We start from the raw sequence: 26,266 nt of genomic DNA on the forward strand, positions 1-26,266 counted from the left end.
GCTTAGACTTATAAGTGCTCACTACATGCTAGTTGCTGTTCTAAGTGCTATCTTAATATTATTTCAGGTACTATTTGCACCCCGCATTTGGCAGATGAGAAAACGGAGGCACTAAAAAGTTATGTGACTCGTCCAAGACACACAGCTAATAGGTACTGGGGCTCAGATCACAATCCAGAGTCGGACTCCAGATACAACCTCAACACAGCCTGGCTCTCAAGCCCCGTTCCTGGCTCTTTTATATTTATTACACTGAATTTAAGAACCAATTATAAAAATCAAGTACAGCTTCACTCAAAATGGGTCTGGAGAGCCGTTTCCCTTAACTGCCTATCTGGCTACAAATCCCCTCCTTTGCTCTTCCAGCCACCTCTTCTGCAAGGTATTCTCCTATGAGGAAATGAGGGGGCCGAACAGCACAGTGATGACCAGACCTACCTGGACTTCAGCCATCTGAGAACACATTAAAAATAGATTTCTAAGCCAAGAATAAAGACAAAAGCAGCAAAGGACATTAACAGACGGTTCGTGGAAATACAAACACAACTGTAGCTTAAGTCCTACAAAAATTCTCATTGTCGATCAAAATAAGAAATGAAAATTAAAACTGGACTGTGATATCATCTTCCCCATCAGACTGGCCAAAATTCACAAGTTTGCTGGCACACACCCTTGGCAAGACTGCAGCAGGAAAGGGCACTCTGACATATTGTTGGTTGGAGGTAAAACTGGCAAATCCTCTCTGAAGAGTGATTTGGTTACATGTCAGAATGCCTATAACCTTCACGTGTGCAATTACTCTTTCTGGGAACTCAGCCTACAGACTGGCAGAAGGGTCACTGTCTGTCAGACCAAAAGACTGAAAACAAAAGTGTCCATGAATGAAAGAGAGTTTTCTTTTGGAAGTGTGGTCTATTTATACAATTAAAATACACCATAAAAAAGAAAGAGTACGCATTCTATTCTCTAAATTGCAAAAAAATCTCCAGGACGTTTTGTTTAGGTAAAAAAAAAAAACCAAAAGCCGGGCTCGGTGGCTCAGCCTGTAATCCCGCGCCTTTGGGAGGATGAGGTGAGTGGATTGCCTGAGCCCGTGGGTTCGAGACCCGCCTGGGCAGCGAGACCTCATCTCTACAATAAATCAAAAAATCAGCCGGGCGTGGTAGCGCATGCCTGTAATTCCAGCTACTCGGAAGGCTGAGGCGGAAGGATCGCCGGAGCCCAGCAGGTCGAGGCTGTGGTGGCCGGGAGCGGCCATTGCACTCCAGTCTGGGTGACAGAGTGAGACTCCAACTCAAAAAAAAAACAAACCAAAAAACAAACCACAAGGTCCAGAATGTGGCACCTCTTCTCTGGGGAGCTGGGAGGGAGGAAATCTGCCCTGCCACATGCTGGGGTGTGTGCTAAGGAATTCGGAATGATACACACATGGCTGGTCATTATGCAAACAGGCCTGGAAAGCAATTTGGCAAAACCTAGTGCCAGCCGCAGGGCATCCATCCTTGAGAAGCCATGGCATGTGAGGCCACAGAGTGCATGTGAAAACACTCACGGGAATGCTGGCTGTGGTGTATGAGGGCGTAAAACAATTATTTGTGGAAAAAAGGCCTGCATGATAAGTGGAGTTTGAAGCCACTTATGTGGAAATTGTAAAACGTGAAAACAATGATCATTTATCGCTCATGTGTATGTACATATACAAGCTAAAGTATTTTTTAGAAAGCATATCCAAATAATAAAGACCAAATTCAGAGGCGAAAGGAGAAAATAAATTAAATAGGTGAAGGTGTTTCAAGTCTATCTGTAGTATTTTAGACCTTAAAAAGACATAAAAGACACAAACTAAAAAGGAAAACACAGATTCTTAGGCCCCTAGTGAATCTGAATCACTGGGAACATGGTTTTTGAAGTTTCCAGGCAATTCTGACAAGGCAACAGATCTCATGACAGTACTAGAAGAAACTAAACTAGACCATCTCAGGTCTCTTGCTAGTCTAAAATAATTAAAATTCTGAAACTGACTGATTGGAACTAGTTTTATCATCTGACTCTCATTTCTAATCACAACTTCTTAAGTTCTCGTACTGTCATATGTAATGGAAATAATAGCACAGACATTAGAGTCATTATTCAATTTAAGCTCTAGAAAAAGATGATTTTCCCTGTACTATTTACTTCCTTTTCAAGAAATGTCACATCAGCAAATGCTAAAAAAAAACCTCCTGCAATTAACTTCCATTTGTAAATGGAGTCATGATCCTATAATTAGCTAAGTGCCTCTGATCTGTAAGTATCTCACATCTGCTGAAACAAGATACAAGATTATTTCCCTCCGCCAGCATCTGACAACTTGAGAAAGTTTTCTTTTTAACGACATCGGTGGCACTGACAGTTCCATACCATTCCCAGCAGCACTGCAGATGACTCCATGACAGACCAGCAACAGCAAGAAGGGAGTTCTTGAGTATGCAGGAAATATGTAACAAACCGTAATGACAGAGGGAAAAAGGAGAAAGCTGAGGCTTCAGAGTGGCCCTGCTTGGTTCTCCAGAGGCGCAGGTAATGCAGGAGGGCCAGCACAGGTAAGAATGGGGCCAGGTGAAGACAACACAGATACAGAAATCCTCTCATCCATCTCATGATTGTCATTCCCTCTTACTGAAAGGACGGCACTGTGATCACAGGAGTGAGGAATGAAGGGGGAAAAAACGGCGGCAAGCTGTCAGATGGCCTAACACAATGAGAATGAAGTGAGAAGCCAGAAAAAGCAAACCTGGACTCCCAGCTGGTCACTTTTGGTCATTGTATCATGTCCCCTACCTGAGACTCAGCCTCTCAACTGTCAGATGAAACCGCTCATAATAACACCTAATTCAGGTGCCTTTTTTGAGGACTAAGAGATAATGAGAGTGGGAAAGTCCTCTGTCAACTTGAAGGGTTCTCATGTTCTTGGTATCAGTGTGGTGGGTATGTGACACATTTAAGTCCTGTGTCAAGAAGGTTGGAAAGTCCTGATCATAGGACTTCCCAGAGGTTCATCCAGAGGGAAAAATGCTCGCAATTTCCTGTATGATACAGACACAAAGAAAACCACGTCTGCTACCAGCAAAATGAGCAAAGGCGACATCAATGTGTCTTGAGCAGCTGACAGACACGGCGATGGCTGTCACTGTTGTCATCATAGGGTCCAACCTGTATGCTTTCCTGGGGATAAGAGAAAAATGAGACTCCAGCTGTAGCAGGTTCCCGCACGATATAAGAACGGCTGTTGTAAAGTGTGTCACCAGTTTTCCAATTCCCTTCCAGACCCCATTTTCACAACAGGTACTGGCCAGCAATGACTGGTTGGGATGCACCTTCCTGATGGAGACAATTAGAAAAGCAAGATAAGACACACAAAGCAGCATCCCAAAAGCATGAAGAAGCTACTGTGGCAGTAAGGAACTACGGGCCAAGATCCAGAAGAAGGAAATCCAGAGATGCTGCCTGGCAGCCAGGAATGCCTTTGTCACCCCAGCGGCGGTGGCTGAGGGCCGGGTAGTGGTAACCCCCACTGCCCTGGGGGGGGGGGTAGGGATCGAAGCTGGAACCAGAGTGTGCCAAGGATGAGGCCCTGGCAAAACACGAACAGGACGGGGACCCCAACGGAATGCACCTTGGAGTTAAGAGTGAAATAACATAAACACACACTAGCCCTTGAACAGACTTCAGACTGACTTCAAGTTACTGGAAAATCTCAAACCCTGAAGTTAGATTCAGCCGATTCTGGAGAACTGATGCCCCCAAGCATGTGGCAGAGGCCAATGAAAATGTTCCCAGATACAGGAAAGCACAGTTCTAAAAGTCAAATTATATCTGTAGAGACAACTGGACCCTGCATAAAAAGAATGAAGCTGGTCCACTATGTCACACTATGTGCAAATACTAAATCAAGATCATCAGATACATTTAAGAGGTAACTGCAAGTGCTCAGAAGAAAACACAGGTGCAAATCTTCAGGACCCTAGACTGGACACAAAAAGCAATACAAAAGAAAGAAGTATTGACACCTGCTCCAAGATGGCTGAACCCTGAAAATAAGATGCTAACTGCCAGAAGCCAATCGCAGAAGGCCACATGTTACGGTTACATAAAATACTGAGGACAGGCAAATCTATAGACTGGAAGCACTTTAGCAATTGGCCAAGACCAGGGCAGGGCAGGGTGGAGGCCAACGGACAATGACAGCCAGTGGATGCAGTGCTCTTTTTCAGTGATTAAAAAATTCTGAGTTTGGATTATGGTAATAGCCGCACCACTCTGTGGATATACTAGAAACCACTAAACTGTACTACAAAAGGGTATATTTATGTATGTGACTTATACCTTGATAAAGCTGTTACTAAACACTGTTTCAATAATTTTTCTCCAAATATAATGCCTAGCAATAACATGAGAAGACCTGGCACACAAGAAGACAAAATAGCCTGACCAAGAGTAAGTACAGCAGACGACAGGCCCAGGGCAAACTCCACAAAAACCACTGTCAAAACGACCATGCTCTTTACATTTATGGAGAGAAAAGCAAAACAAACATTTCTAAAAGAAATTTAAAACTGTAAAAGCAATTATTTCCAGTTTTTTGAAAACAAAACAAGAAAATCTAGAAAACTAGAAACACTGCTGGATGTGTCCCTGAAATCCACTTGCTGAAATCCTAACACCCAACCCTCCACCCACAAGGTGACAGTTTAGAAAGATGGAGCCTTTGAGATTAGGTCATGACAGTAGCACCCTCGTGAATGACATCAGTGCCTTTATAAAAGAGGCCCCAGGCCAGGCTCACGCCTGTAACTTCAACACTTTGGGAGGCTGAGGGGGTGGACTGCTCAGGCCCAGGAGTTTGAGACCAGCCTGGGCAACATAGCAAAACCTTATCTCTACAAAATTAAAATTAAATAATTAGCCAGGCTTGGTGGTGCATGTCTGTAGTCCCAGCTACCCAGGAAGCTGAGGTGGAAGGATTACCTGGGCTCCGGAGGTCAAGGCTGCCATGAGCTGATAGTCAAGATCATGCTACCGTACTCCAGCCTGGGCAACAGAGCAAGACCACGACTGAAGGAAAAAAAAAGAGGCCCCGCTGCCTTGTCCCTTCCGCCAGGCCTGCCAGCGGGCCCTCTGCAGACACCAAATCTGTTGGTGCCTTCATCTTGGACTTACAGCCTCCAGGATTGTGAGAAATAAATTACTCTTGTTTATGAGCCACCCGGTATTTTGTCAGAGCAGCCTAAGGCAACTACCATAACCAAAGTCAGGATCTCAGTGAGCTGTTACAAATTTAATAGCAGAATTAGAGACAGTCAAAGAGAGAAACTGTGAATTGAAAAGTAACAACAAAAAAAATGGGACTGAAGGAGAAAAAGGACAGTAAATACAAAGAGAGGATAGAAGTAAAATATAGTGAAAGTTTAACAAATACTTAAATATAGACTCAGGGAAGGGAGAAAAATGGAGGAAAGCTGTATTTTATGAAAATGGCTAAAATCTGTCTCTAGGCCAGGCTCAGTGGCTCAGTCTGCAATCCCAGCACTTTGGGAGGCTGAGGCAAGTGAATTGCCTGAGTCTATGGGTTTGAGAACAGCCTGGGCAACTTGGGAAGACCTCGTCTCTACAATAAATTAAAAAATCAGCCAGATGTGGTAGTGCATGCCTGTAGCTCCAGCTACTTGGAAGGCTGAGGTGGAAGGATCGCCAGAGCCCAGCAGGTCAATGCTGGGGTGGTCATGGGCGTGCCACTGCACTCCAGTCTGGGTGACAGAGTGAGTCTCCAACTCAAAAAAATAAAATAAAATACTGTATCTAAAACTTAGAAAAATGAAGGTCCACAAATTTAAGAAGCCCAGCAAATCCCAAGCAGAATAAACAAAAAAGAATCCATATGCAGATGCAATGAAGTGAAATGGCAGAAAATAAGGTATAAAGGAACTTCTAGAAGCAGTCTGCAAACAGATCGACTCTTCAAGACAAGAGTTAAAATACAATGGGTTTCTGATTAACCTCAGTGTAATCAGAATACTCACCTGTCATAGACAAAACTAGTCAGGTTAATCCATGTTGCCTATGCTTGGGGAAAAAGCCACAAATTAAAATAAAAAGCGGATCTGAGAAAGGGGTCTGGGACTGACAATGGCTCAGGAACAAACAGACAACCCACCTTCAGCCACTGCTCAGCCTGTTCCTTGCTCTGGACGGCAAGAACCAGCGGGTCTGTGCCTTGCTGAGTGATCTTCAGCTCGTGCTTCTTTTTCTTGCTGTCTTTCGGGATATACGTGATATTGCAGCCCTGGAGCGGCAGTTCCATCTGCGGTTGCTGGTCCTTAGAACTCTTGTAGCACTGCATTCAACACAGCAAGTCAGTGGGGATTGTCAGGACGTTCAAGCAGAAACACCCATGAAACGGCCGCCTGACGCAAGTGTGAGTACTGGCAAGGCTTCTGGAGGGCTGATGGAACCGTGAAAAAGCTCAGCACCCTGGAAGACAGACCTGCAGACTGACAGGTGTCACACACACGAAGCATTACTTCATGCTGACACTCCGCCTCCAAGCACGGAAAACTCCCTTATTCATTAATTCAGCAAAAGTCTACTGAGCATCTATGACACAACTCACCAGGGAATAAAAAGGCCCTCCTCTGGTTGAGTTTAGGTTCCAGGGCAGCTTCTTCATTAAATTATGTGAACATATTTACACAAACAAAATGCTATAAAATACATTTCCATTTACATGAATAACACAAAACATACTATTAGGTTCGCTGCAACTCCACAGCCCTCATGCGGAAAGACAAAATAATAATTTAGACACTTCATTTTGTAGCCTGTATCACTCGCTATCTGACTGTATCATCGCCATCACCTTTCTGAAAGGCAGATACATTATCTTCTTAAGACTAAGTATCAATACATAATGTACAACAATGTCACAAAGGTTTGCTTTTTAGGTAACCAGAGGATCCAAAACTCACGCTGCTGTCTTTACACAGCCGGCGTTGCCCTAAAGCTTTCAGTCGGTGACGGTGAGGCAGAGATCAAGTTCATATCGTTCCTGCTTAAATTCCACCTGTCAAACTGAGAATCAAATCCTTGCCCAAAGGTTTCCTGCAATGCCTTTTGTCTGAACCGCGTAGGGCCAAAAGCATGCCTCCTACTGGAAAGACACAGTCTAAGAGGTGTGATGTCCGGGTCACAGCTCTATTACTAATTTGATCTGGGTCCCAGGAAGTTTCTGAGCCCGTCTCCCTATTTGCAAAATGTGTTTTGCTGTTATTGTTATTATTTTATTGAATCACATTCAATTATTAGTAACAATAACATCTGCTACCAAGACCTGAGTGTCCACATCCCATGAGGCATTTCATGCATTTAATTTGATCCCAGTTGTCCATTCTGCAAGTGATGAGATTGGGTGCCACCGGTTAAGTTACTTTCTCAAGTCAGGTGGCCTGGAACTTGGCAGACCCAGGACTACTGCCCAGAACTGCCAAGCACAGAGAGAGCTGCATTTGTGACTCTTCCACTGGTGCAAGAATGAACAGACAGCTATTTAGTAGTTGTTTCTAGAGTCCTTTCTTGTTTACAATTCTCAATTCATGATTCTTAAAGTGAACAGATAAGGAATATGTCCCCTGCCCCTTTTAAAAAATTCAACTGATGGCTGTCCTGTCTAAAAAGGAAGAAAAAAATACCTCAAAACCAGTTAACTTCATCTCGTTATGAGTGTTTACCACTTACCCAATTTTTTGCATTTTGAGTAAGTTCTCCCACAAAGGTGAAAAGGAAACTGACGGTACAGTGGAAGGAATCAGAATGGGAATGGCTCATGTTTTGATTTTAAATTGTTTACTTGAACTTTTTAAAACTGACATATAAATAATGGTATGTGTTTAGGGGTACAGAGTGACGCTTCCATGCGTATAATGTGCTGTGATCACATCAGGGTAATCAGCATACCTATCGTCTCAAACATCTATCATTTCAGAAAGGGAATTCCCTATGTTCTCATCAATATGACAGACTTCAGTTCTGAGGTCCTCGCAGGTTGGACCCAGGGAAGCTAAGCAAAGCATAAATACAGGATGGTCATTAAGGTACGTCCTTAAGACAGCACCAGGAATTGGGGAGGGTGGAAGTGGGTTTGGGTAAAGAAGTCAAACTGCACGGCAGCTTGAGTGCCCTCAGGGTTGCCACGAGAGCTCTGAGCAACTATGGGAGGAGTCACCCCAGGAGTCTAGGTCTTAACCCCACCCAACCCCCCGTGCAGATCCTGAGGAAGGAGCGTGACCTTGGCCCTCCAGTGGAGACAGCTTCCTAAGTGGGCTCAGCAGCCTTGAAGGGGGTCTGGGTGCACTGCAGGACCCACCCCAGAGCTCTCTGGGCAAAGAAGGACCGAGTTCTGGAAGGAGATACAAAAAAGCTGGCAATGGCAGGAATCTGTGGGACGACAGACTAGGAACACTTGGAAGAAGAACATGGCCTTTTGTTTTCTGGGCATAGCGTTCTGTGCTTTTCACGTTTGAAAAGCACTTGCTTTTATCACTGCTGATTACTTTTTATGTCAACAGAGAACACCTAAGCAGCTGGATCCTAGGTCATTTTTGAAAGGAAAACAGCTTCACAATAAAAATAACTAACTTTGATTCTGCCTTTTATTGAAGACAGTGCTTTCACCGGGTTTTCCATTAACTTCTTCCTAAATGCATACTCTAAAAGGCGGGTATTACCACCCTGGCTTTGAAGGGGAAAGCGGGTGGGAGCCCAAAGGAAGAGAAAGTCAAGAGGAAGAAAGAAGAGGAGTAGGTTGAGGGAGGGGAGGGGGGAGAGGGGCCGGAACCAGAACCCCACCTGCTGATCCTACGTGCAGCTAGGCCACGGTACGCCCAAACTGCCTCGAAGCTTCTCTTTTACGTGAGAGTTGATGGCATATTTTAAAGACATTTACATAATATATCCACATCTTGCTGCCATTATGTCACACTGAAAATGAGGACCGAGCTAACCTATTCTCCTATTCTTTAATATTCCCCATGGCATCATTTTTGGCATATTCTAAACTTGGGAGAAATTCAGGCCACATGTGGAAAAAATATGTACTCTCAGTTTAAAAAAATGAACAAAAACATTAATTAAAAGTGTACAATGTCCTAAGAACCCAGTCAAACAAGATTCCCACAACGCACAGATGAAACTTGGCTTAAAAAAACCAAAATATTTTCTTCTTCACTAGAATGATATGCAAAAGCATAAATTCTCATGTTTTCTATTTTAATGATAATATTTTGAGCAAGTTAATGATATAACTTCGAGCAATTCCCTCAGGGTTAATTTGAAGGAAAAACAAAAGGTGAAACACACTGCAAGGTTCATAATTCTAACACTCAACCATGGTTTCTAGAGGAAGGAAGGAAAAGAAAGGAAGGAAGAGAGGCAGGAGCAGGAGAGGGAGACAGAGGAGGGACGGGAGGGAGGTCGAGCCACCACACCATCCTCAAAGGCTTCTGCCTCCTCAGTGGGGCCTCCACTGGAAAAACACCCAGAGCGAAAGTCTGCCCCGTCCCCTGCTTCTCGGTTTCGTACTTATCTTCCAATTCTGCCTCTCAGGTTGGGAAAAAAAGAAAAAGAACTGGCCTCAAGCTTTCCAAAAGAATTTCCTTTCCTGGCCACTCTCCCCCAACCTCCCAAGGACTACCCGTCCCTCTTCTATGACCTGGCTTTGAGGAATTCACTGACTCATTACAAATGAGAAAACCCTTCTTGCAACTTCTGGCAAGGCAAAATACTGTGCATTTCCACTGACACAAACCACAGGCGCTGCCCCGGAATGGGAGTGATTCTGTCTGCTGGCTGCTTCCGGAGCGGGGGAAACCGACAGCACTGAAGATACCACAGGGTTCAAGATGGCTGATGGCTTCAGACCGACCCCAGGCCATGACTCCCGAGAGCTCATGGTACCTCACTGGGCTCTGAGCGCTACCCTTCCCCTGTGGTTGACACTCATGCTGAATGGACCCCGACACCATCACTTTAGATTGCCAACACATCTTATGAATTTTACAAAAACGCAGCCGGTTCAGAATGCATTACCAGCAGTTTGGTGTCTTTGATAACGCAGAGCAACTTGGTCCACTGGCCGAAGCGTTTCTTCCGCAGCAGGAAGGCACAGATCTTGGCATCCTTGACCAGGTCCATGGAGGCCTCCTCGGAGGGCCACTGGTGCCGGGTCTTCTTCCCCTTCCCGTCTTCCTCCTCCTCATCATAGGACTCATAGGAGCTGCTCATCGCATCCGAGTCATAGTCTGTCAAAACAACCAAACGTGGGTAAATTCTGAACAGCTGAAGCCTACTAAGTGCTTGAGAGCACATAATTAATATGCGTAATAATCAAGTGACTTAATTAGCAAGGGACATGTGCTCTTCAAGAATAAAACCACTCTAAGACTTGGGCAATGGAAACCCAGCAAAAAGTATTGCACTCAAGTGACGAAAAAGCCTGTGTTTATAAGAACCATTTCTAGACAGTTCGATGTGGACTGAACACTACGCAGACCCAATACTGATGCCTCGCCACGTTCTTGCAGGGGAGCGTGGGTGGTCCCCAACACAGAGCTCCTGCCCACATAAAAGTCCCTTGCTCTCCTGCATCCACACCTGTATGTCAAAGTCCTCTTGAGTCTGCAAGAGCTTTCTTCCCTGCTGGCATCACCACCTGCACGACATTCCTCACTTCCAAGACCTGCCTGAGGAAAGTCCCCCTCTACCCTCTGGAACAGCCTTAAACTTCCACAGAAATTTACACCCAGCATTCTAATGGCCGATACCTCATTCTGTGACATATTAGCACAGATACTGGTATTATTTTTAGTTTCCCAAATATATTCTCTCCTACCTCAGGATCTTTGCACATACTGTTCTCTCTAACAAGCTTCCTGTCCATCCACTCACCCTCTCTTTTTGTCTGATAAAGGCAGTCATCTTTTAGGATTTAATATACACCTCCTCTAGCAAACCCTTCCTGAATCACTAAAGCTCGGTGCTATGACTGACCTGTGTCCCCCCAAAATTCACGTGCTAAATCTCTAACCTCACTGTGACTGCATTTGAAGGTAATACTTCAGGAGGTAAGTAAGGTTAAATGAGAGTGGGTCCTTAGTCAGGTAGGACTGATGGCCTTGTAAGAAGAGGGAGAGACAGGGAACTCGCCCAGCTATGTGAGAACACAGTGAGGACTTGGCCATCTACAAACAGGAAGAGACCCTCACCAGAACAACCATGCTGGCACCCTGACCATGGACTTCAGTCTCCAGAACTGGGAGAAAACAAGTCTTTGTTTAAGCCCCCCAGTCTATGGTATTTTGTCACAGCAGTCTGAGCTGATACTTGGGGTCTAATGCCCCTCCTCTGTGGTCCACACCACCCAACCCAAACTGTCACCTGGCACTCTCACTGTCTCTGATGTCTGTCTCCTACATCAAGCTTTGAGGCCCTTGAAGAGAAGGAGACCATCTTGGATGTAACTTCCCAGCACCTAACAAAGTAGCTGACACACAAGTACACAAATAATCATAGAAGGAAGAACTGTTAGGTGAACCTAACTCACACCTGCAAGCCCTCAGAAGAATGGCTGGCATCTGAAAAGTGTCTCATAAACATGAGTTAGACTGCAATTAATTTTATGACTTGTGGCCATGCTGGGCGAGGAGCTCCCAGAAACAGTGTCTGACTCATCTCTGATTTCCCCTTGACCCCCACAATCATCTGGAACATGCTCACTTTCAAAACATAGCTAGAGCCAAGTCCAAGATGATGCATGGATGAGAGATAAGGAGAACAATGGCTAGCACGCTTGGTTGCGCAATTTAGCAGAAGGGCCAGAAACGGCAGACTTCATCGGAAGAGAACTCGCGTTTGTACTCACTGGAAACTGGAGTTGAATTTGTACTGGGTAATCAAGCTTGCATTATAATTTCCTTGCAAAAGGTCAACACTAAGGGGGGAAACAGAAAGATGTAAACTTTAAGTTAACATCTGAATCATGAAAAGGAGCCCAGGAAGGCTTTTAAGCAAGAGCTAGGGAGACTGAAGGGATGACTTTGGCAATGGAGTCGAGAAGAGGCTGAAGGAGAGGCCAGAGGAGAGGCAGGACCCGCTGAGCCTGGGCATGGAAGGTGCGGGACAGAGGCAGGGAATCGATGACCTTGGCTGCAAGGTCACTGTAGAGTGGATGAGTCAGGGTTTCAAGACCAGCCTGGGCAACTTGGCGAGACCTCATTCTACGATAAATCAAAAAATGAGCCAGGTGTGGTGGCACGCACCTGTAGTTCCAGCTCCTTAGAAGGCTGAGGTGAAAGGATCACCTGAGTTCACTTGGAAGGCTGAAGCGGAAGGATCACCTGAGCCCAGCAGGGTGAGGCTGCGGTGGCTGTGAGTGTGCCTCTGCACTCCAGACTGGGCAACAGAGTGAGACTCCAACACAAAAAAAAAATGTTAAATAAGAACAAGAGCTCTGAGGAGTACCAAACACTGCAGAAGCACAGCGGTCCTTTGATGTCCCAACAGAACCCCAGTGAGTGCCACAAAAGCTAAGCCTGTGGTCATCTTTGGAGGCAATGAGAGGGTTGTGGTGAGGAGGGACAGGGCTTCTGTGCTGACACATTGTACTCTTGCCCGGGTGGTGCCCACATAGGTGGTTTGCTTTATGATCCATCACTGAGTGCACATTCATGTTTTATGCACGTTTTGGTAAACATTACTACAGCAAAAGGGTTTGTAAGAAGTCCTAGTGAATCTAGAACGCAGGGTGTGTGGAGGGACGTGACCGAGTAAGAAACACCGATGAGCTGGAGGACTGTGCAGATCACTGCTGTGCTCGGATCCAGCGTGGACAGAGGGATTTAGATGGTGCTGGACAGAGTCCAGCCTTTACGCCAGGAAGAGGGTTCTCACAATGGCTCAGAGGACCATGGAGCCCTCTGGGATCAGCTGATCGCTGGAACATCAAGTCAGTAAATAGTGAAAGAAAAATGAAGAAGTGAGCTCACGGATAAATTATTCATAATGGGAGAACTATCTTTGATCTCATTCATTCAACAAGTGCGTGGGGAGACCTTCCTCTGTGCCAGGGAATGGTCGACATCCCTGTATACACGGCAGGGGCTGGGACACAGTCAGGAGAGGCAGACGCCTGCCTGGGATTTACGAAGGTCTCCACCTCCACGGTCTCGTGGGCCCTCCTGGCCACCCAGAGAGGGGCCACATCAGGTGGCAGCCTGTTCCAGAGAAAGGCAAGAATGCTGCTCAGAGACTGAGGGACTCATCCAAGCCCACATCCCTGAAGAATGACAGGGCTGAAATGGGAACCCAGATGGTTTAATTTCTAACAGGAAAAGTAAGCCACGTCCTCAGCGGCCCTTTTCATCCTTGGGTATGGGCTGAGGTCTACAGCTGTGGCAAAGACAGTAAGTTCACTGTCTTGACTTCTGAGAAAGCAGAACCGACAGATTCATTTTTAGAAGAACTGCAGCCAACTTAGCAAGAAACCAAGAACAGCCAGGGGTAACAGGGCCCAAAGGATAATCAACTCTCAGAAGAATATCCCAAGAACGGGAACAGAAGCACCCATTATTTTCGAGGCAGTCCACTGCCTGGAGTCTGTACTAGGTAGAGCACAGTCCAAGACTTGAAGAAGTTCACCATCTGGGAGACTGGGGCTTCAGATTACGTTAGGAAGCAATAAATGCTTGGTAAAAAGTTAAGCAACAGAATGGAGAAGGGGGAAAAGCATTACTCATTACCTTCCAATCTTGTAGTGAGGGGCACAGGTGTTCACAGAGCGATGAATGGGAGGATTATACTTTGGGGCAGTAAGAGAACGAGTTGATTAGATACCAGCAGTCCCTGGCATGGCCGGGCAGCCCATGTGGATGTCTACACTGTGTGTGGAGTGAGGAGGCAGCCCACAGGGCCAACAACAGAACTGAGTGAACACTGTGCTGAAAGGATGTAGGCTCGAGACCAGCCCGGGCAGCTTGGCAAACCCTCGTCTCTACGATAAAATAAAAAACTGCCAGGTGTGGTGGCCCCCGTCTGCAGTTCTGATTACCAGGAAGGCTGAGATGGAAGGATCGCCAGAGCCCAGCAGGTCAAGCTTGGGAGGGATGTGAACGTGCGTGCCACTGCACTCCAGCCTGGGTGAAGGAGTCGAGACTCAACTCAAGAAAAATAAGAAAAAAGAAAGGATGTCACCGGTGAGGAAACGCCCCTGTACGGGGTTGACGCACGGGCTCGTGGCGTCTCCGCTCACCCGTGGAACGCAAACGGCGTCGATGGTTGACTGGTCACAGTTCGCCACATCTGCCAATTCTCAGGTCGACTGGCCAGAGTCATCGTGGATCAAAGCGTTTAAACGGTCTTCATCAAAGCCCAACAGTCTTCCCACACATGGAGAACCACTCAGGCCACAGCGGCCCTCTCTGAAACTATGCCAGCATTTTCTTTTTTTTGTTTTTTTTTTTTGTGAGTTGGAGTCTCACTGTCGCCCAGACTGGAGTGCAGCGGCCGCTCCTGGCCACCGCAGCCTCGACCTGCCGGGCTCCGGCGATCCTTCTGCCTCAGCCTTCCGAGTAGCCGGAATTACAGGCACGCACTACCACGCCCGGCTGATTTTTGATTTATTGTAAGATGAGGTCTCGCTGCCCAGGCGGGTCTCGAACCCGCGGGCTCAGGCCATCCACTCACCTCAGCCTCCCAAAGGCGCGGGATGACAGGCTGAGCCACCGAGCCCGGCTATCACCATTTTCTTGCCATGCCTTCCGCGATGGCCTTCTCTCCATCCGTGGCACAAATGTTCTGAGCTGCCTCTAACGCCTCTACTCCTCTGTCAAACAGAAGAATGTGTCGGAAGTGTTCTTTTTTCCCCACTTGACACTCCATCTACCTTAGCCCACAAATCGCACTAACTTTCTTCAAATCTGCAAAATGCAAGCTGTATTCACAAGCACAACATTGTCACTCCAAATGACAAAAAATAAACTCTCAGCACCAGCACTGCCATGTCAAAAACAAATGCTATGAACTTATGCAACAACCTAATATTAGGGTTCTCCAGAGAGACAGAACCAACAGGAGATTGGACGAATGGATAGGAGGGGATTCATTGGCTCAGGGACTATGGAGATGAGACGTCCCATGACAGGCCATCTATAGGCAGGAGACCCTGGCACGCAAGGAGCGAGGCTCAGTCCAGGTCCAAAGCCTCAAACCAGGGAAGACAACAGTGTGATTCTTAGTCTGAAGCTGAAGGCCTGAAAACACGGAAGCACAGAGAGGGGGGTAGGGGGTCTGGTGGAAGTGTTGGAATCCCAAGGCCAGAAGCCTAAAGTTCTGATGTCCAAGGGCAGAAGAAGGCTGTACCCCCCAGCTCCAGGAAGAGAGAGACCAATTCACCTTTCCTTTTGTTCCATCCAGGTCCCCAGCTGACTGGAGGGTGCTTGTCCACGTGGAGAATGGGTCTTCTCCGCCTGGTCCACCCAGAGTCACAAGCTAATCTCCTCCGGAAACACCCTCCCTGACACACCCCAAAATGATGTTTTACCAGTTCTCCAGGCATTCCTTAATCTAGTCAAGTTGGCACCTAAAATAAACCATCACACCCTTCTTCACCCAAAACTAGTTCCATGGGAAGGAACTGCTATCAGAGTGCAGTTCAGATGGAACTCAAGAACATGCCAATAAATTATTATTTTTAACCATAAAACATTCACTCCGGGGGGGGGAAAGCACAAAAGCAATGGCAATACGACACACATAGGAAATCTGGCAAATGAAAGAACCAAAAGTCATGCCCTGATGAGTTGGTAATACTCCCACCACATTCCATAGGGCCCTGCTTTCTCTTCACTCAAATTTAGGTAAGACTCTATCAGTAAAAGCCACATGAGCTTGAGGCCAAGAATTCGAGACCCGTTTTGGCAACATAGCAAGACCCTATCTCTATAAAAAAAAAATTAGTGCATACTTGTAATCCCAGCTTCCTGGGAGGCTGAGGGAGGAAAATCACTGCAGCCTGAGAGTTCGAGGCTGCAGTGAGTTATGGTTATGACACGCTACTCCAGCCTGGGCAACCAAGTGAGACCCTGTCTCTTAAAAATAATAATTTTTTTAGCCGAGCTCGGTGGCTCAGCCTGAAATCCCGCGTTTTGGGAAGCCGAGGTGAGTGGATTGCCTGAGCCCGCGAGTTTGAGACCTGCCTGGGAAACTTGGCAAGACTTCACCTCTATAATACATCAAGAAATGAGCCGGGCGTGGTAGCGCGCACCTGTAGTTCCAGCTCCTTGGAAGGCTGAGGCGGAAGGATCGCCGGAGCCCAGCAGGTCGAGGCTGCGGTGGCCGGGAGCGGCCACTGCACTCCAGTCTGGGCGACAGAGTGGGACTCCAACTCAAAAAAATAATAATAATAATAATTTTTGAAAGCCACACTGACTATAGACAAAGGTTACTTGATGAGCGAGAGCGAACATTCATCCACTACTTTTGTTCTTAAGAGGAAGTGGAGCACCGGGGGGACCTTGCGGTCTTATTCTGACCTGCTGGCTCTGATGAGGAAAGAAACGGAAGACCCACCAAGCCTCTCTTTTGGCTTCTGGCCTCTCTCCAGAGAAAGCGGAGACTGAGGAGCCAGGAGAAAAGATGGTTCCTCTAGGACATCTTTCCTTCCTCCTGTAGTCCAAGAATCCTGAGTGCAAAGCTGGGCACAATATTCAATATGTCACACACACACATACAGAACTGAAACTCAGCATGGAAAAATCAACACAACAAAGAGAAGGAGACAAACAAACGTCGTCACCCATTTATTCAACAAGCATTTACTGAGCACTTATCATATGCCAGATGTAAAACAGACAAAAATGTTTACCCTCTTTGGCCTTAAATTCTAGTGGGTGAGAGAGACAACAGACAAATCAATTACTGGAGAATAGGAGTATGTCCCAATAAAAAACATTATGAAATACACAGCAAATTTTGGAGATGCTCCTTCAAGTTTCAATATCGACTTATACTACTACTACTACTACTACTACTAATGGCACTTTCCAGCTGTGTCTAGTGTTTTCAGATTCCCTCTAGCTTACCGCCTGCTCCTCACAGCTCTATGGAAGGAAGGCATCTGGTGTAGAGAGATGAGGGGGGATGAGCGGGGGAGGGACCGGTGGCAGGTGAGTGTGGTAGAGATGAGGGTAAGCCACTCCAAGGACTTCTGAGAGGGATGGAAAGCATGGAAGGTTCTGGGTAAAGAAGAGGCCTGCCTTCTGTTTTAAAATGGCCAAAGTTCTAGTTCCCACCCTAGAGAAATACACTAAGTCACTGTTTCTTTCAGACTCAGTGTCTCTAAGACAATCTTGTCTTTCTCAGACTTATTGTGAGGACGCATGAAGGGCACAGAAAAGCTTCCTGTGAACACAGGAAGCAGGTGTAAAGCACCCGTGCACATTACAACCCAGCACCAGGGCCTGGAGCTATTAATCTCCAAACACCAGCTGTGCTATGTGACATATTTCATGTCGACGCATATCCATACCCCATGAAATCGGAAACAGCATTTCAACCAAGCCCCCTTGAGGAGGGAGAGGAAAGAGGACAAGAAAACAGAAATTAGAAAGCTGAAAGTAAAAAAGGAGTCTAAATCGGAACCCAGAACCCATCAAGAGCTGCAGTGAGTTTGTACTCTGTCGACTCAGCTAGGCTGGAACTCTATTCCCGTTTCCCGATATGGCCTGGGCTAGGGCTGGCCACAGGGGATTCAGGAAGGAGAATGTGGAAGGGAGGAAGCAGCAGGCACTAGCTGTGAGCCAGTCTAGGGCGCCAGGCACTGCGGACGCACGTGGCTGCCGGCTGGTTGGCTCACCTTGCCAACTGGACTGCAACTCTGGCTGCATTGCTGTCTTCTCTCTACACGGATTCACAAGCACTGCCGGACGGCGTGGTTGGACGGTCAAAAGGTGAGAGGAACATGATCAAAAAACTGGTAACAAATCACTGGTCTGCAGAAGATACTGTGGCCAGACTGCACAGATGGGTACACCATGAGAACACCTGTATAGCAAGGGAAAGCTTAGCAAAGAGCAGCCTCAGAAAAAGAGAGTCTTAAAACTCAGGTATAGGCCAGGCTTGGTGGCTTAGCCTGTCATCCCAGCACTTTGGGAGGCCGAGGTGAGTGGATTACCTGAGCCCGCAGGTTCGAGACCCACCCGGGCAACCTGGCAAGACCTCGACTCTACAATAAATCAAAAATGAGCTAGGCATGGTAGCACACCTGTAATTCCGGCTACTTGGGAGGCTGAGGTGGAAGGATCACTGGAGCCCAGTGGGTAGAGGCTGCGGTGGCCGGAGCAGCCACTGCACTCAAGTCTGGGCGACTGAGTGAGACTCCAACGCAAACAAAACAAAACAAAACAAAACAAAACTCAGGTATAAACAACATGACCCGTTCTATACATATCAGTCAGCCTCCTTCCCCAGACTTCTTGTTCAAATGGGATAGTGGACAAGCGGCCATGGTGGCGGGGATAGAGACTATGCATGAACTGGGCAACATGGACGCCCACTCATGAAAATCAACCTACCTCCAGGCACTTCTGAGGACCCCAGCTGCAAACAGCAGACACCAACATTGACCCCCACCCCACGACACCACTCCTCACACTATCAGCCGGAGGAGATCAGTGAATTTGGTGTCCTGGTCCACAGCATTACAGCCAAAAGCACTATTCGTGGCCTTGTGGAATGCTCTGTTCACCATCACAGCAACCCGCATGGCACTGCTGTGCTCGAAGAAGTCATTTCAGGGCAGATGGAGTCCAACAATGGGTTTATGCTCAGGAAATTCACTGGTCTCGCCAGATCCTTCATCACCGCGGTTGGGTCCCCAGCTGACCCAACAGATCTGTAAATGGCGTTTTTGAATTCTCAGGGCTGGGGCAGTATCTTCCAGAAAACCTTCCAGCAGCATGTGTCCTGACTCTGTGGGACCGCTTCTCCCATAGCCAGGACTCACATGTCTAAGAATCCAGGGTGAAACGTAGTGGACCCTCTTACTATTAGCCCTGGTGATCTACTAACAAAAATTTTACTTCCCTCCCCTAAAACTCCGGGTTCCACTGGTCTAGGACAGGACATGGCAATGGTTCCATTAAACCGGACATGGAAACTGCCCCTAGCCACACTGGGTTCCCCATGCCAATAAACCCACTGGCAAAGGAAGTAGTTACCGCGTTGGCTGAGGTGACAGATCTTGACTGTGAAGTTTTGTTCAACAGGGGGCCTGTGATCCCAGCACTTTGGAAGGCCGAGGTGGGCGAACTGTTCAAACCCAGGAGTTTCAGACTAGCCTGGGCAACGTTGCAAACCACCACCACCATGTATCTTGTGTCACTTTGGCATCCACACATGTCTCTCTCACCCACACTGAATTTCCAAATCAAGACAAGAGCAAAATCATGCTGGTACCAAACATGATTCGGTGACCCTCGTGTGACAGAAAGCTCTCCACCTCCCCGAAGAGGCTACGTGAACCCCTTTATCCATCCAGTGGGTGCCATCTTGACAAAACATTTTTTAAAAATAGCCAGGTACGGTGGCGTGCTCCTAGAGTCCCAGCTACTCAGGGTGCTGAGGTGGAAGGATCACCTGAGCCCAGGAAGTCGAGGCCGCGGTGAGCCATGGTCATCATGACCATGCCACTGCACTCCCGCCTGGGCGACAGAAGGAGACTCCAACTTACAAACAGACAGCGGGAATAAGGAAGAACATGTCAGGGACCAAGGAGACTCCCTGGGGTGCCTCTCCGTCCTCCATGCCCTTGATTAAAGTTAATGAAAAATTACAACCACAAGACAGGAAGTCCTACCGATTGCCCAGACCCTTTGGAACAGGAAGTTGGGTCATCCCACCAGCAAGAAACCATGCTCAACCAAGGGGTTTGCGGAGGACTCAGTGGGCAGTAGAAGGAAATTATCAACACTAACTCCAGCCGCTGGCCAGCTGAAGAGGGGGGGACTGAATAGTCACGGGTGTCTCTTCCTTGTTTTGATGTGGCTGGCACGGTGCGCGTAGAAACTAACTCTTCTCTTTCCCCACTCCCGCAGTCTCCAACCATCCAACGTAAAAGGTGCTGACAGTAGTCAGGCTGGTGTCTCAGAACTTAAGTCAAAGGCTCTAGGAGAGAATGAATGGCACTCACTGGATGGATAAAGGGGTTCGCGTAGCCTCTTTGGGGCGGTAGGGAGCTTTCTGTCATATGAGGGGGTCACTGAATCATGTTTGGTACCAGCATGACTTTGCTCTTGTCTTGATTTGGAAATTCAGTGTGGGTGAGAGAGACATGTGTGGATGTCAAAGTGACATAAGATACATGGAGGTGGTTTCTACTCATCTTCGCCAAGTCCCGGGCCAGGTGTGTGCGCAGCTCTGGGGAGGCAGGTTCCCGCTTCTCCTGCTGGTCACCATGCCACCAGGATTGGAGGAAGCAGAGGTGGGGTCCAGTCTGTCCCTCCAGCTTCCTCCCCGACTGCCAGCCCCACCAGACTCAGCAGCAGGCGCCCTCCACAAACCTCTTCACGGTTCCCACACCTGCACGTGGTCTTGTTCCTTCCATCAACCCTTTACTCCATGACACTCGTAATGGTTCAGCTTCTCTGATAAAACCACAGCCAGCACAGGGTTCGACAAAACCATCTCAAAATCCATATGGAGCCAAGAGCAGCAAAGCCCAGAACCGAGCTGACAAGTCAACTAATCGCTGCTGCTCTTCAAGGGAGGGGCTATGTCCTCGGGCCAGCGACTGAGAGTCAACAGCAAACACGCGATTAGAGAAGTCACAGCCTGCCGTCACTCTTGCCTCCAAGGTCCCCAAACACGAGCTCCTTTCTTCCGGGCTCGGCACGATACGCGTTGCTCACCAGCCAGGGGCTGAGGAATGGGTCCACTTAAGAGGACGAGGTCCAACAGCGATGTAGAGTTTCTCAGGACTGTTGGTGGCCCCCAAAATCAGATAGTCACACTCAGTTCCTGGCCTTGACAGTAAGTCGGGTGGGGGGAGGGAGGTGGGAAGGGCCAGAGACTAATGTTTCAAATGCTAGGACACAACACTCTCACCAAAAATCAATGTTTTCTTTCCTCATTCACTGCCAGTAAAAAGGAACCCAGTGGAGCTTTGAGTTATATCAAGTCATGTAATTTTTCAGTTTTCTAATGAGTCTACTATCTCCTGAAATAGTTGATCCTGAGAAAGTACTTTTTTTTTTTTGGAGTCGGAGTCTCACTCTGTCGCCCAGGCTGGAGCGCGGTGGCACGCTAGCGGCCACTGCAGCTTCGACCTGCTAGGCTCAGGAGATCCTTCCACTTCAGCCTACCAAGTAGCTGTAACTACAGGCGCATGCCGCCACGTCCGGCTAATTTTTTGATTTATTGTACAGATACAGTCCCACCAAGTTGCCCAGGCTGGTCTCAAACCCATGGGCTCAGGCAATCCTCTCACCTTGGCCTCCCAAAGTGCTGGAATTATAGGCTTGAACCACCGCGCCCAGCCCTAAGAAAGTATTTAAATGCCTTTTTCCCAAATAGTTCTCAAAACCTAAAATCGTATAACTTTCTTCTCAGAGCCATCCCTTTTCTCATTCAGAGTGTGACAGCTACTTACTGACACTGGGTTCCATCTGTGCCAGAACTGTCCCAGGAGCTGAGGGTCTCCTAGGCAGGAAAGAGCCAGAACAGATCCCTGCACTCCAGGGTCTTCTGTACGTCCCCTCTTCACGCTCAGAAAGACACATTATGGGAGGTGTCCAGTAACCACCTCCTCCTCACAATCCAGTCGGAGCCTACTTGGCTGGAACAGCTATGCTTGTTCATCGCCAAGGAAAAGAAAGATCCCAAAACACACAGTCTCTACGTAGCAGCGAGTTTAGGTAGCATGAAGACAACTTTGGGAGGAAGGGGAACACCCCTGAGAAGACAGATGAAGTCAGAGACCACGGCAAGAAAAGCCAGTGGACTGGAAATCTCTTGATTAAAATGCACGATCACTCCTTCACTTTCCACTTACCTGTTTTTTGTTCTTTTTAAAAAAGCAAGCCAGATTCCTCAAGGTGACATATACAGAGACATTCTCCTTAAACTTCTTTATGAGACAATAGCATGGCGCCTGACATACTGAGAGGAGGCATAAAGCCAACAATTCAGAAGTAAATCCCAGGGGCAGCTCTAGAAAGGCGTTCCATGTCAGCATGTCATTCTTCATCAGAACTGGAAGCTAGGTGCTAACACAGAGGTCCTCCTGAGGGCTACCAGCATGCAACTAGCTGGAGCCAGGAGAACTGGGACTCGGACAAACACTGTCTGACAGATCCTGTGTACACACACACACATACACACACACAAAACGAGACAAAGTCTATGCTGAGATACCTACTTGTTTTGTACCCAATTATTGTCAACCCTTCAGTCAATCTTGTAGAAACTGTTCTAATCATGGCAGAATGGATGAAGGCCAAAGGAGGTGTGCTCTGATCAGAGATTAAGGGGAGGGGGCTATGGCACACACCAAGAAACCACAGAAAGCCATCTCTCTTCTGACCAACGGGGACACCCTCATTTGCTGATATCTGTCTCCACAGCTTCACTACTTTTTAGCCACAAAGAACACAATTGAAATAAGGGTACTTTCGACTTTTCAAAGCCCTTTCTGTCCGTACTACCTCTTTGGGTTCAAACGCTACTTGGCCCCAGATCTCCTTGGTGTTTTATGATGTCTCGGTTCCCCTTCATGCCCAGAAAAAGGGGCCAGGCTCTCCCAGCCCTGCCGATCAAGAGGCGAGCCTGGCCGGCAGGGCCCACCACTCACTTGATGTGATGTACTCTGGAGCTTTTCCAGGGCTCAGTGGCACGGCCTCCTCGTAATAATCTTCTGGGAGTGAGGACGTCGGTAACGGTGGAGGCCCACTGTCCGGAGGCTGGAGGGAAATTAACGGAGAAATTAGTATGGCCATCAGAAAGAAAGTCTATACTTCCAATTAACAGGCGTGGCCCAACATTTTCCTCTTCCCTTCGTAAAGATCCGCCTCATTACCAAGAGGCTCGGAAGGCAGTTCCTGGTGTCTCTCCCACTTTCCTGCTCACCCAGCCCCGGCTCTGGCTCCAGCCTCCTGCCATCCAGCCCACATCTAGCAAGTGTGCAGCTGATCCCATGGGGCCTCTGAGAGGCAGACGCCACACAGGACTGGGCTAACTTACACGGCCCTCTTGGACCCTTCCCCGGGGCCTGTGATGGCTCCTGTGCAACTGCTCATCCGCACGCACAACCCACGCAGGTCTCAGACACCACCACTTCCTCACGGCCCACGTCACAGGGGCCATGCTCCCGGGGCACCGAGCCTGGCTTTTCAGCTGCCTCTTGAAGGCCAAGTGGAGTATGGGTAGTCCTGTGGGGTGGAGCGGGCCATGACAGAGTAGGTGCCAGAGCCACACCCGTTGTGTGAAGGGGTGAGGCTGGCTACTTACTCCCTTGCCCTCTTCCTCACATGTGCCAGGAAAACTCAAAAAGGAAAGGAAAGAAAGCAAATCACCAAGCAGCCACTCTCTATGAGAAAGTGGAAATTATTCTCTGGGGAAGGAATGTGCTCCTTACTAGAACAAATCATATTACAATGCTTGACAAATTTAGAACCTGAGGTCCCTGTCTCTGGATGTAAAGCCATAAAACCTTGGAATACTGGAAGAGCTGAGGGCCCGCTCCACCCCACAGGACTACCCATACTCCACTTGGCCTTCAAGAGGCAGCTGAAAAGCCAGGCTCGGTGGCTCAGCCTGTAATCCCGTGCCTTTGGGAGGCTGAGGTGAGTGGATTGCCTGAGCCCGCGGGTTCGAGATCTGCCTGGGCAGCGAGACCTCATCTCTACAATAAATCAAAAAATCAGCTGGGCGTGGTAGCGCATGCCTGTAATTCCAGCTACTCGGAAGGCTGAGGCGGAAGGATCGCCGGAGCCCAGCAGGTTGAGGCTGCGGTGGCCGGGAGCGGCCACTGCACTCCAGTCTGGGCGAAAGCGTGAGACTCCAACTCAAAAAAAAAAAAAGAGGCAGCTGAAGCTTCCTGCTTTCCCTAAGCTTTCTGATGGCTGCGACGTTCACCACCTCTCCCTTCTACAAACAACAGCAGGAGCTGCTGGTTATGTCTCCGCGGGTCCTTTCACCAACAGAGGGGGTCGAGGGGCAGGAAGCCCGCACTGGTCAAGCACGTGCCATCTGCCTGGCAGTGAACTAGACACTTCCATATTGGCTACAGGTCACATCAATCAATCTATACAGGAAGCCTGCAGGGTACATATTAAATAACCTTACATTTCAGAGATACAGAAAACAAGGCTCAGAATCTAATACAATCAACCTGCTCAAAAGCAGGCGCTTGCAGATGACAGAGCTGGGGTTTTCAAACACCAGGTCTGTCCGCTAAAGACCCGTTTTATAGTCACTTTCTTGCTCTTCCCTTTCCTGTTAACAGCGTGCAGCTATTTCACACTATCTATATTCTGTAGACAAACTGGGAGGAGGTCATGTCACAAGGAACGGGACAGAGCAGAGGCCCCAAGTGAAGAGCTACCAAGTGAAGTCTCCAAGAAGAAGAACATTCCGATGAGATCATGGGGCTGTTTTTCTAACGTCACCTCTTTAGAACGTAAGACTCCATCACTCTCCCTCTGAATCCGAGAAGGCCTTTGTGAATGACAATCACTCACCACATATACAACCCACTCCTTCCGCTCGCCAGATGGGGAAGAGAACTCGCTCCAGATCATCTGCAGAACACTCCCTCGTGTGCTTGAAGACAGCCACTCCCTTCCACCCCCAGTCCTTGTTCCCCGGGCTGAGTGACGCCAATGCCTCTGCACTTCTAATCGGAAGGCTGGTTTCCTGGACGGGCATCATTCTGCGGTCACAGCCGGGACCATACCCAGGTCCTTCACGTCCTCCTCAAGAGGCAGTCCTTACAGCGGAACCGGACCACGGTGCTCAGTACCAGGCAAGATCTCACAAGCATCCACGTCCAGGTTAACGTCTCTGGTTGTTGCTTTTGGAAAAGAGCTGCTTAATCCACTGTCTTTTATTCGTGAAATGCAGGGTGTTCCAACTTCCTTTGTGTATGGTGAAACAGTCAAATTATTCATGTTCTGGAAAAGCGTTACAAATAGTTGAATCCAACGAATGTTTGTGAAATGGTCCAGGTCAGACTCCCTTCCTGGGTGCGGCAACTCATGCAGCGGTACGTGAGGCAGTTCTGAAGACACTTTTCAACCCTATCAGTGGCCATGTGTTTAGCACAGCCTTCTGAGATATACCCTCAGATCCAATCATTCCACTTCTAGAATTATACACCAAGAAGGTCAATTGGTCAAGTGGGAAAAATCGTGGAAGAATGCTCAATAAAAGTTAGCAAAATTTAAAAACAATCTTAACTGTTCACCAAAAAAAGAATGTTTAGATTTATGGCTATACCCATAGACAGATATTTAAAAGGACATGCATGTGTATAGTCTACATTTACTTTAAAAAACTCTATTATAAGATACTGGTGATAAAAAAAAAAAGCAGGTGTACTGTAAACCCTTTATATAAAATGTGTGTGTTTATGCTTCCATATATACAAAGACAGAAGGTTGTGCACCACAATGTGCTAACAGCTGCCTCTTTTTTATACACATCTGAAAAGCTTGGATTTTCTACATGGCATTTATTGTTTTTAAAGCCATTTAGAAAATCAAACTATTTCCACTTCTAAATAAAACCCCTCAAAAATACTACTCCTGGAAAAGCACTTCACTCTCAAACACCACTTACCCTGGAAATTCGCCCCTGGGGTTTCAGACACTTAGTGCTTAAAGGTTAAACAGGAGAGCAGCAGAGAGGCTCCCAAACTGTCACTCAGTACCACGGCTTTCAGATCCTTTCCCACTGGTAAGAGTCCACTAAAATCACAACTCAGAACTTCAAAAGGTACAGAAGGGAGGCAGGTTTTCAAAGGGGTCATGAGAAAGCAGAGGACAGGCAGGTGTGATGCCAGACCCCAAGAGACCCCAAAGGGCAGGCTCTGTGTTCAAGAGACCAAAGAAATATATCTTTTTTTTTTTTCAAGCTAGAGTCTCACTCACTCTGTCGCCCAGGCTGGAGTGCAGTGGCACAATTACGA

General features: G+C 47.6%; 1 protein-coding gene across 1 annotated transcript in view; it reads right to left on the bottom strand.

The window, feature by feature from the left end:
- Positions 1-3,126: 3,126 nt before the first annotated feature.
- Positions 3,127-26,266, bottom strand: part of LOC110594437 (actin filament-associated protein 1-like) — a 37,454-nt gene continuing 14,314 nt past the window's right edge. The window contains exons 4-7 of the mRNA XM_021706235.1: positions 22,931-23,039; positions 10,120-10,331; positions 6,194-6,373; positions 3,127-3,204 (exon numbers count right to left, since the gene is read on the bottom strand). Coding sequence (XP_021561910.1) covers positions 3,127-3,204; positions 6,194-6,373; positions 10,120-10,331; positions 22,931-23,039 — 579 coding nt within the window. The remainder of the gene's footprint in view (positions 3,205-6,193; positions 6,374-10,119; positions 10,332-22,930; positions 23,040-26,266) is intronic.

The sequence above is a fragment of the Carlito syrichta genome, unplaced genomic scaffold (genome assembly GCF_000164805.1).
Source record: "Carlito syrichta isolate Samal-C Ts95f unplaced genomic scaffold, Tarsius_syrichta-2.0.1 Scaffold315368, whole genome shotgun sequence".
Classification (NCBI taxonomy): Eukaryota; Metazoa; Chordata; class Mammalia; order Primates; family Tarsiidae; genus Carlito; species Carlito syrichta.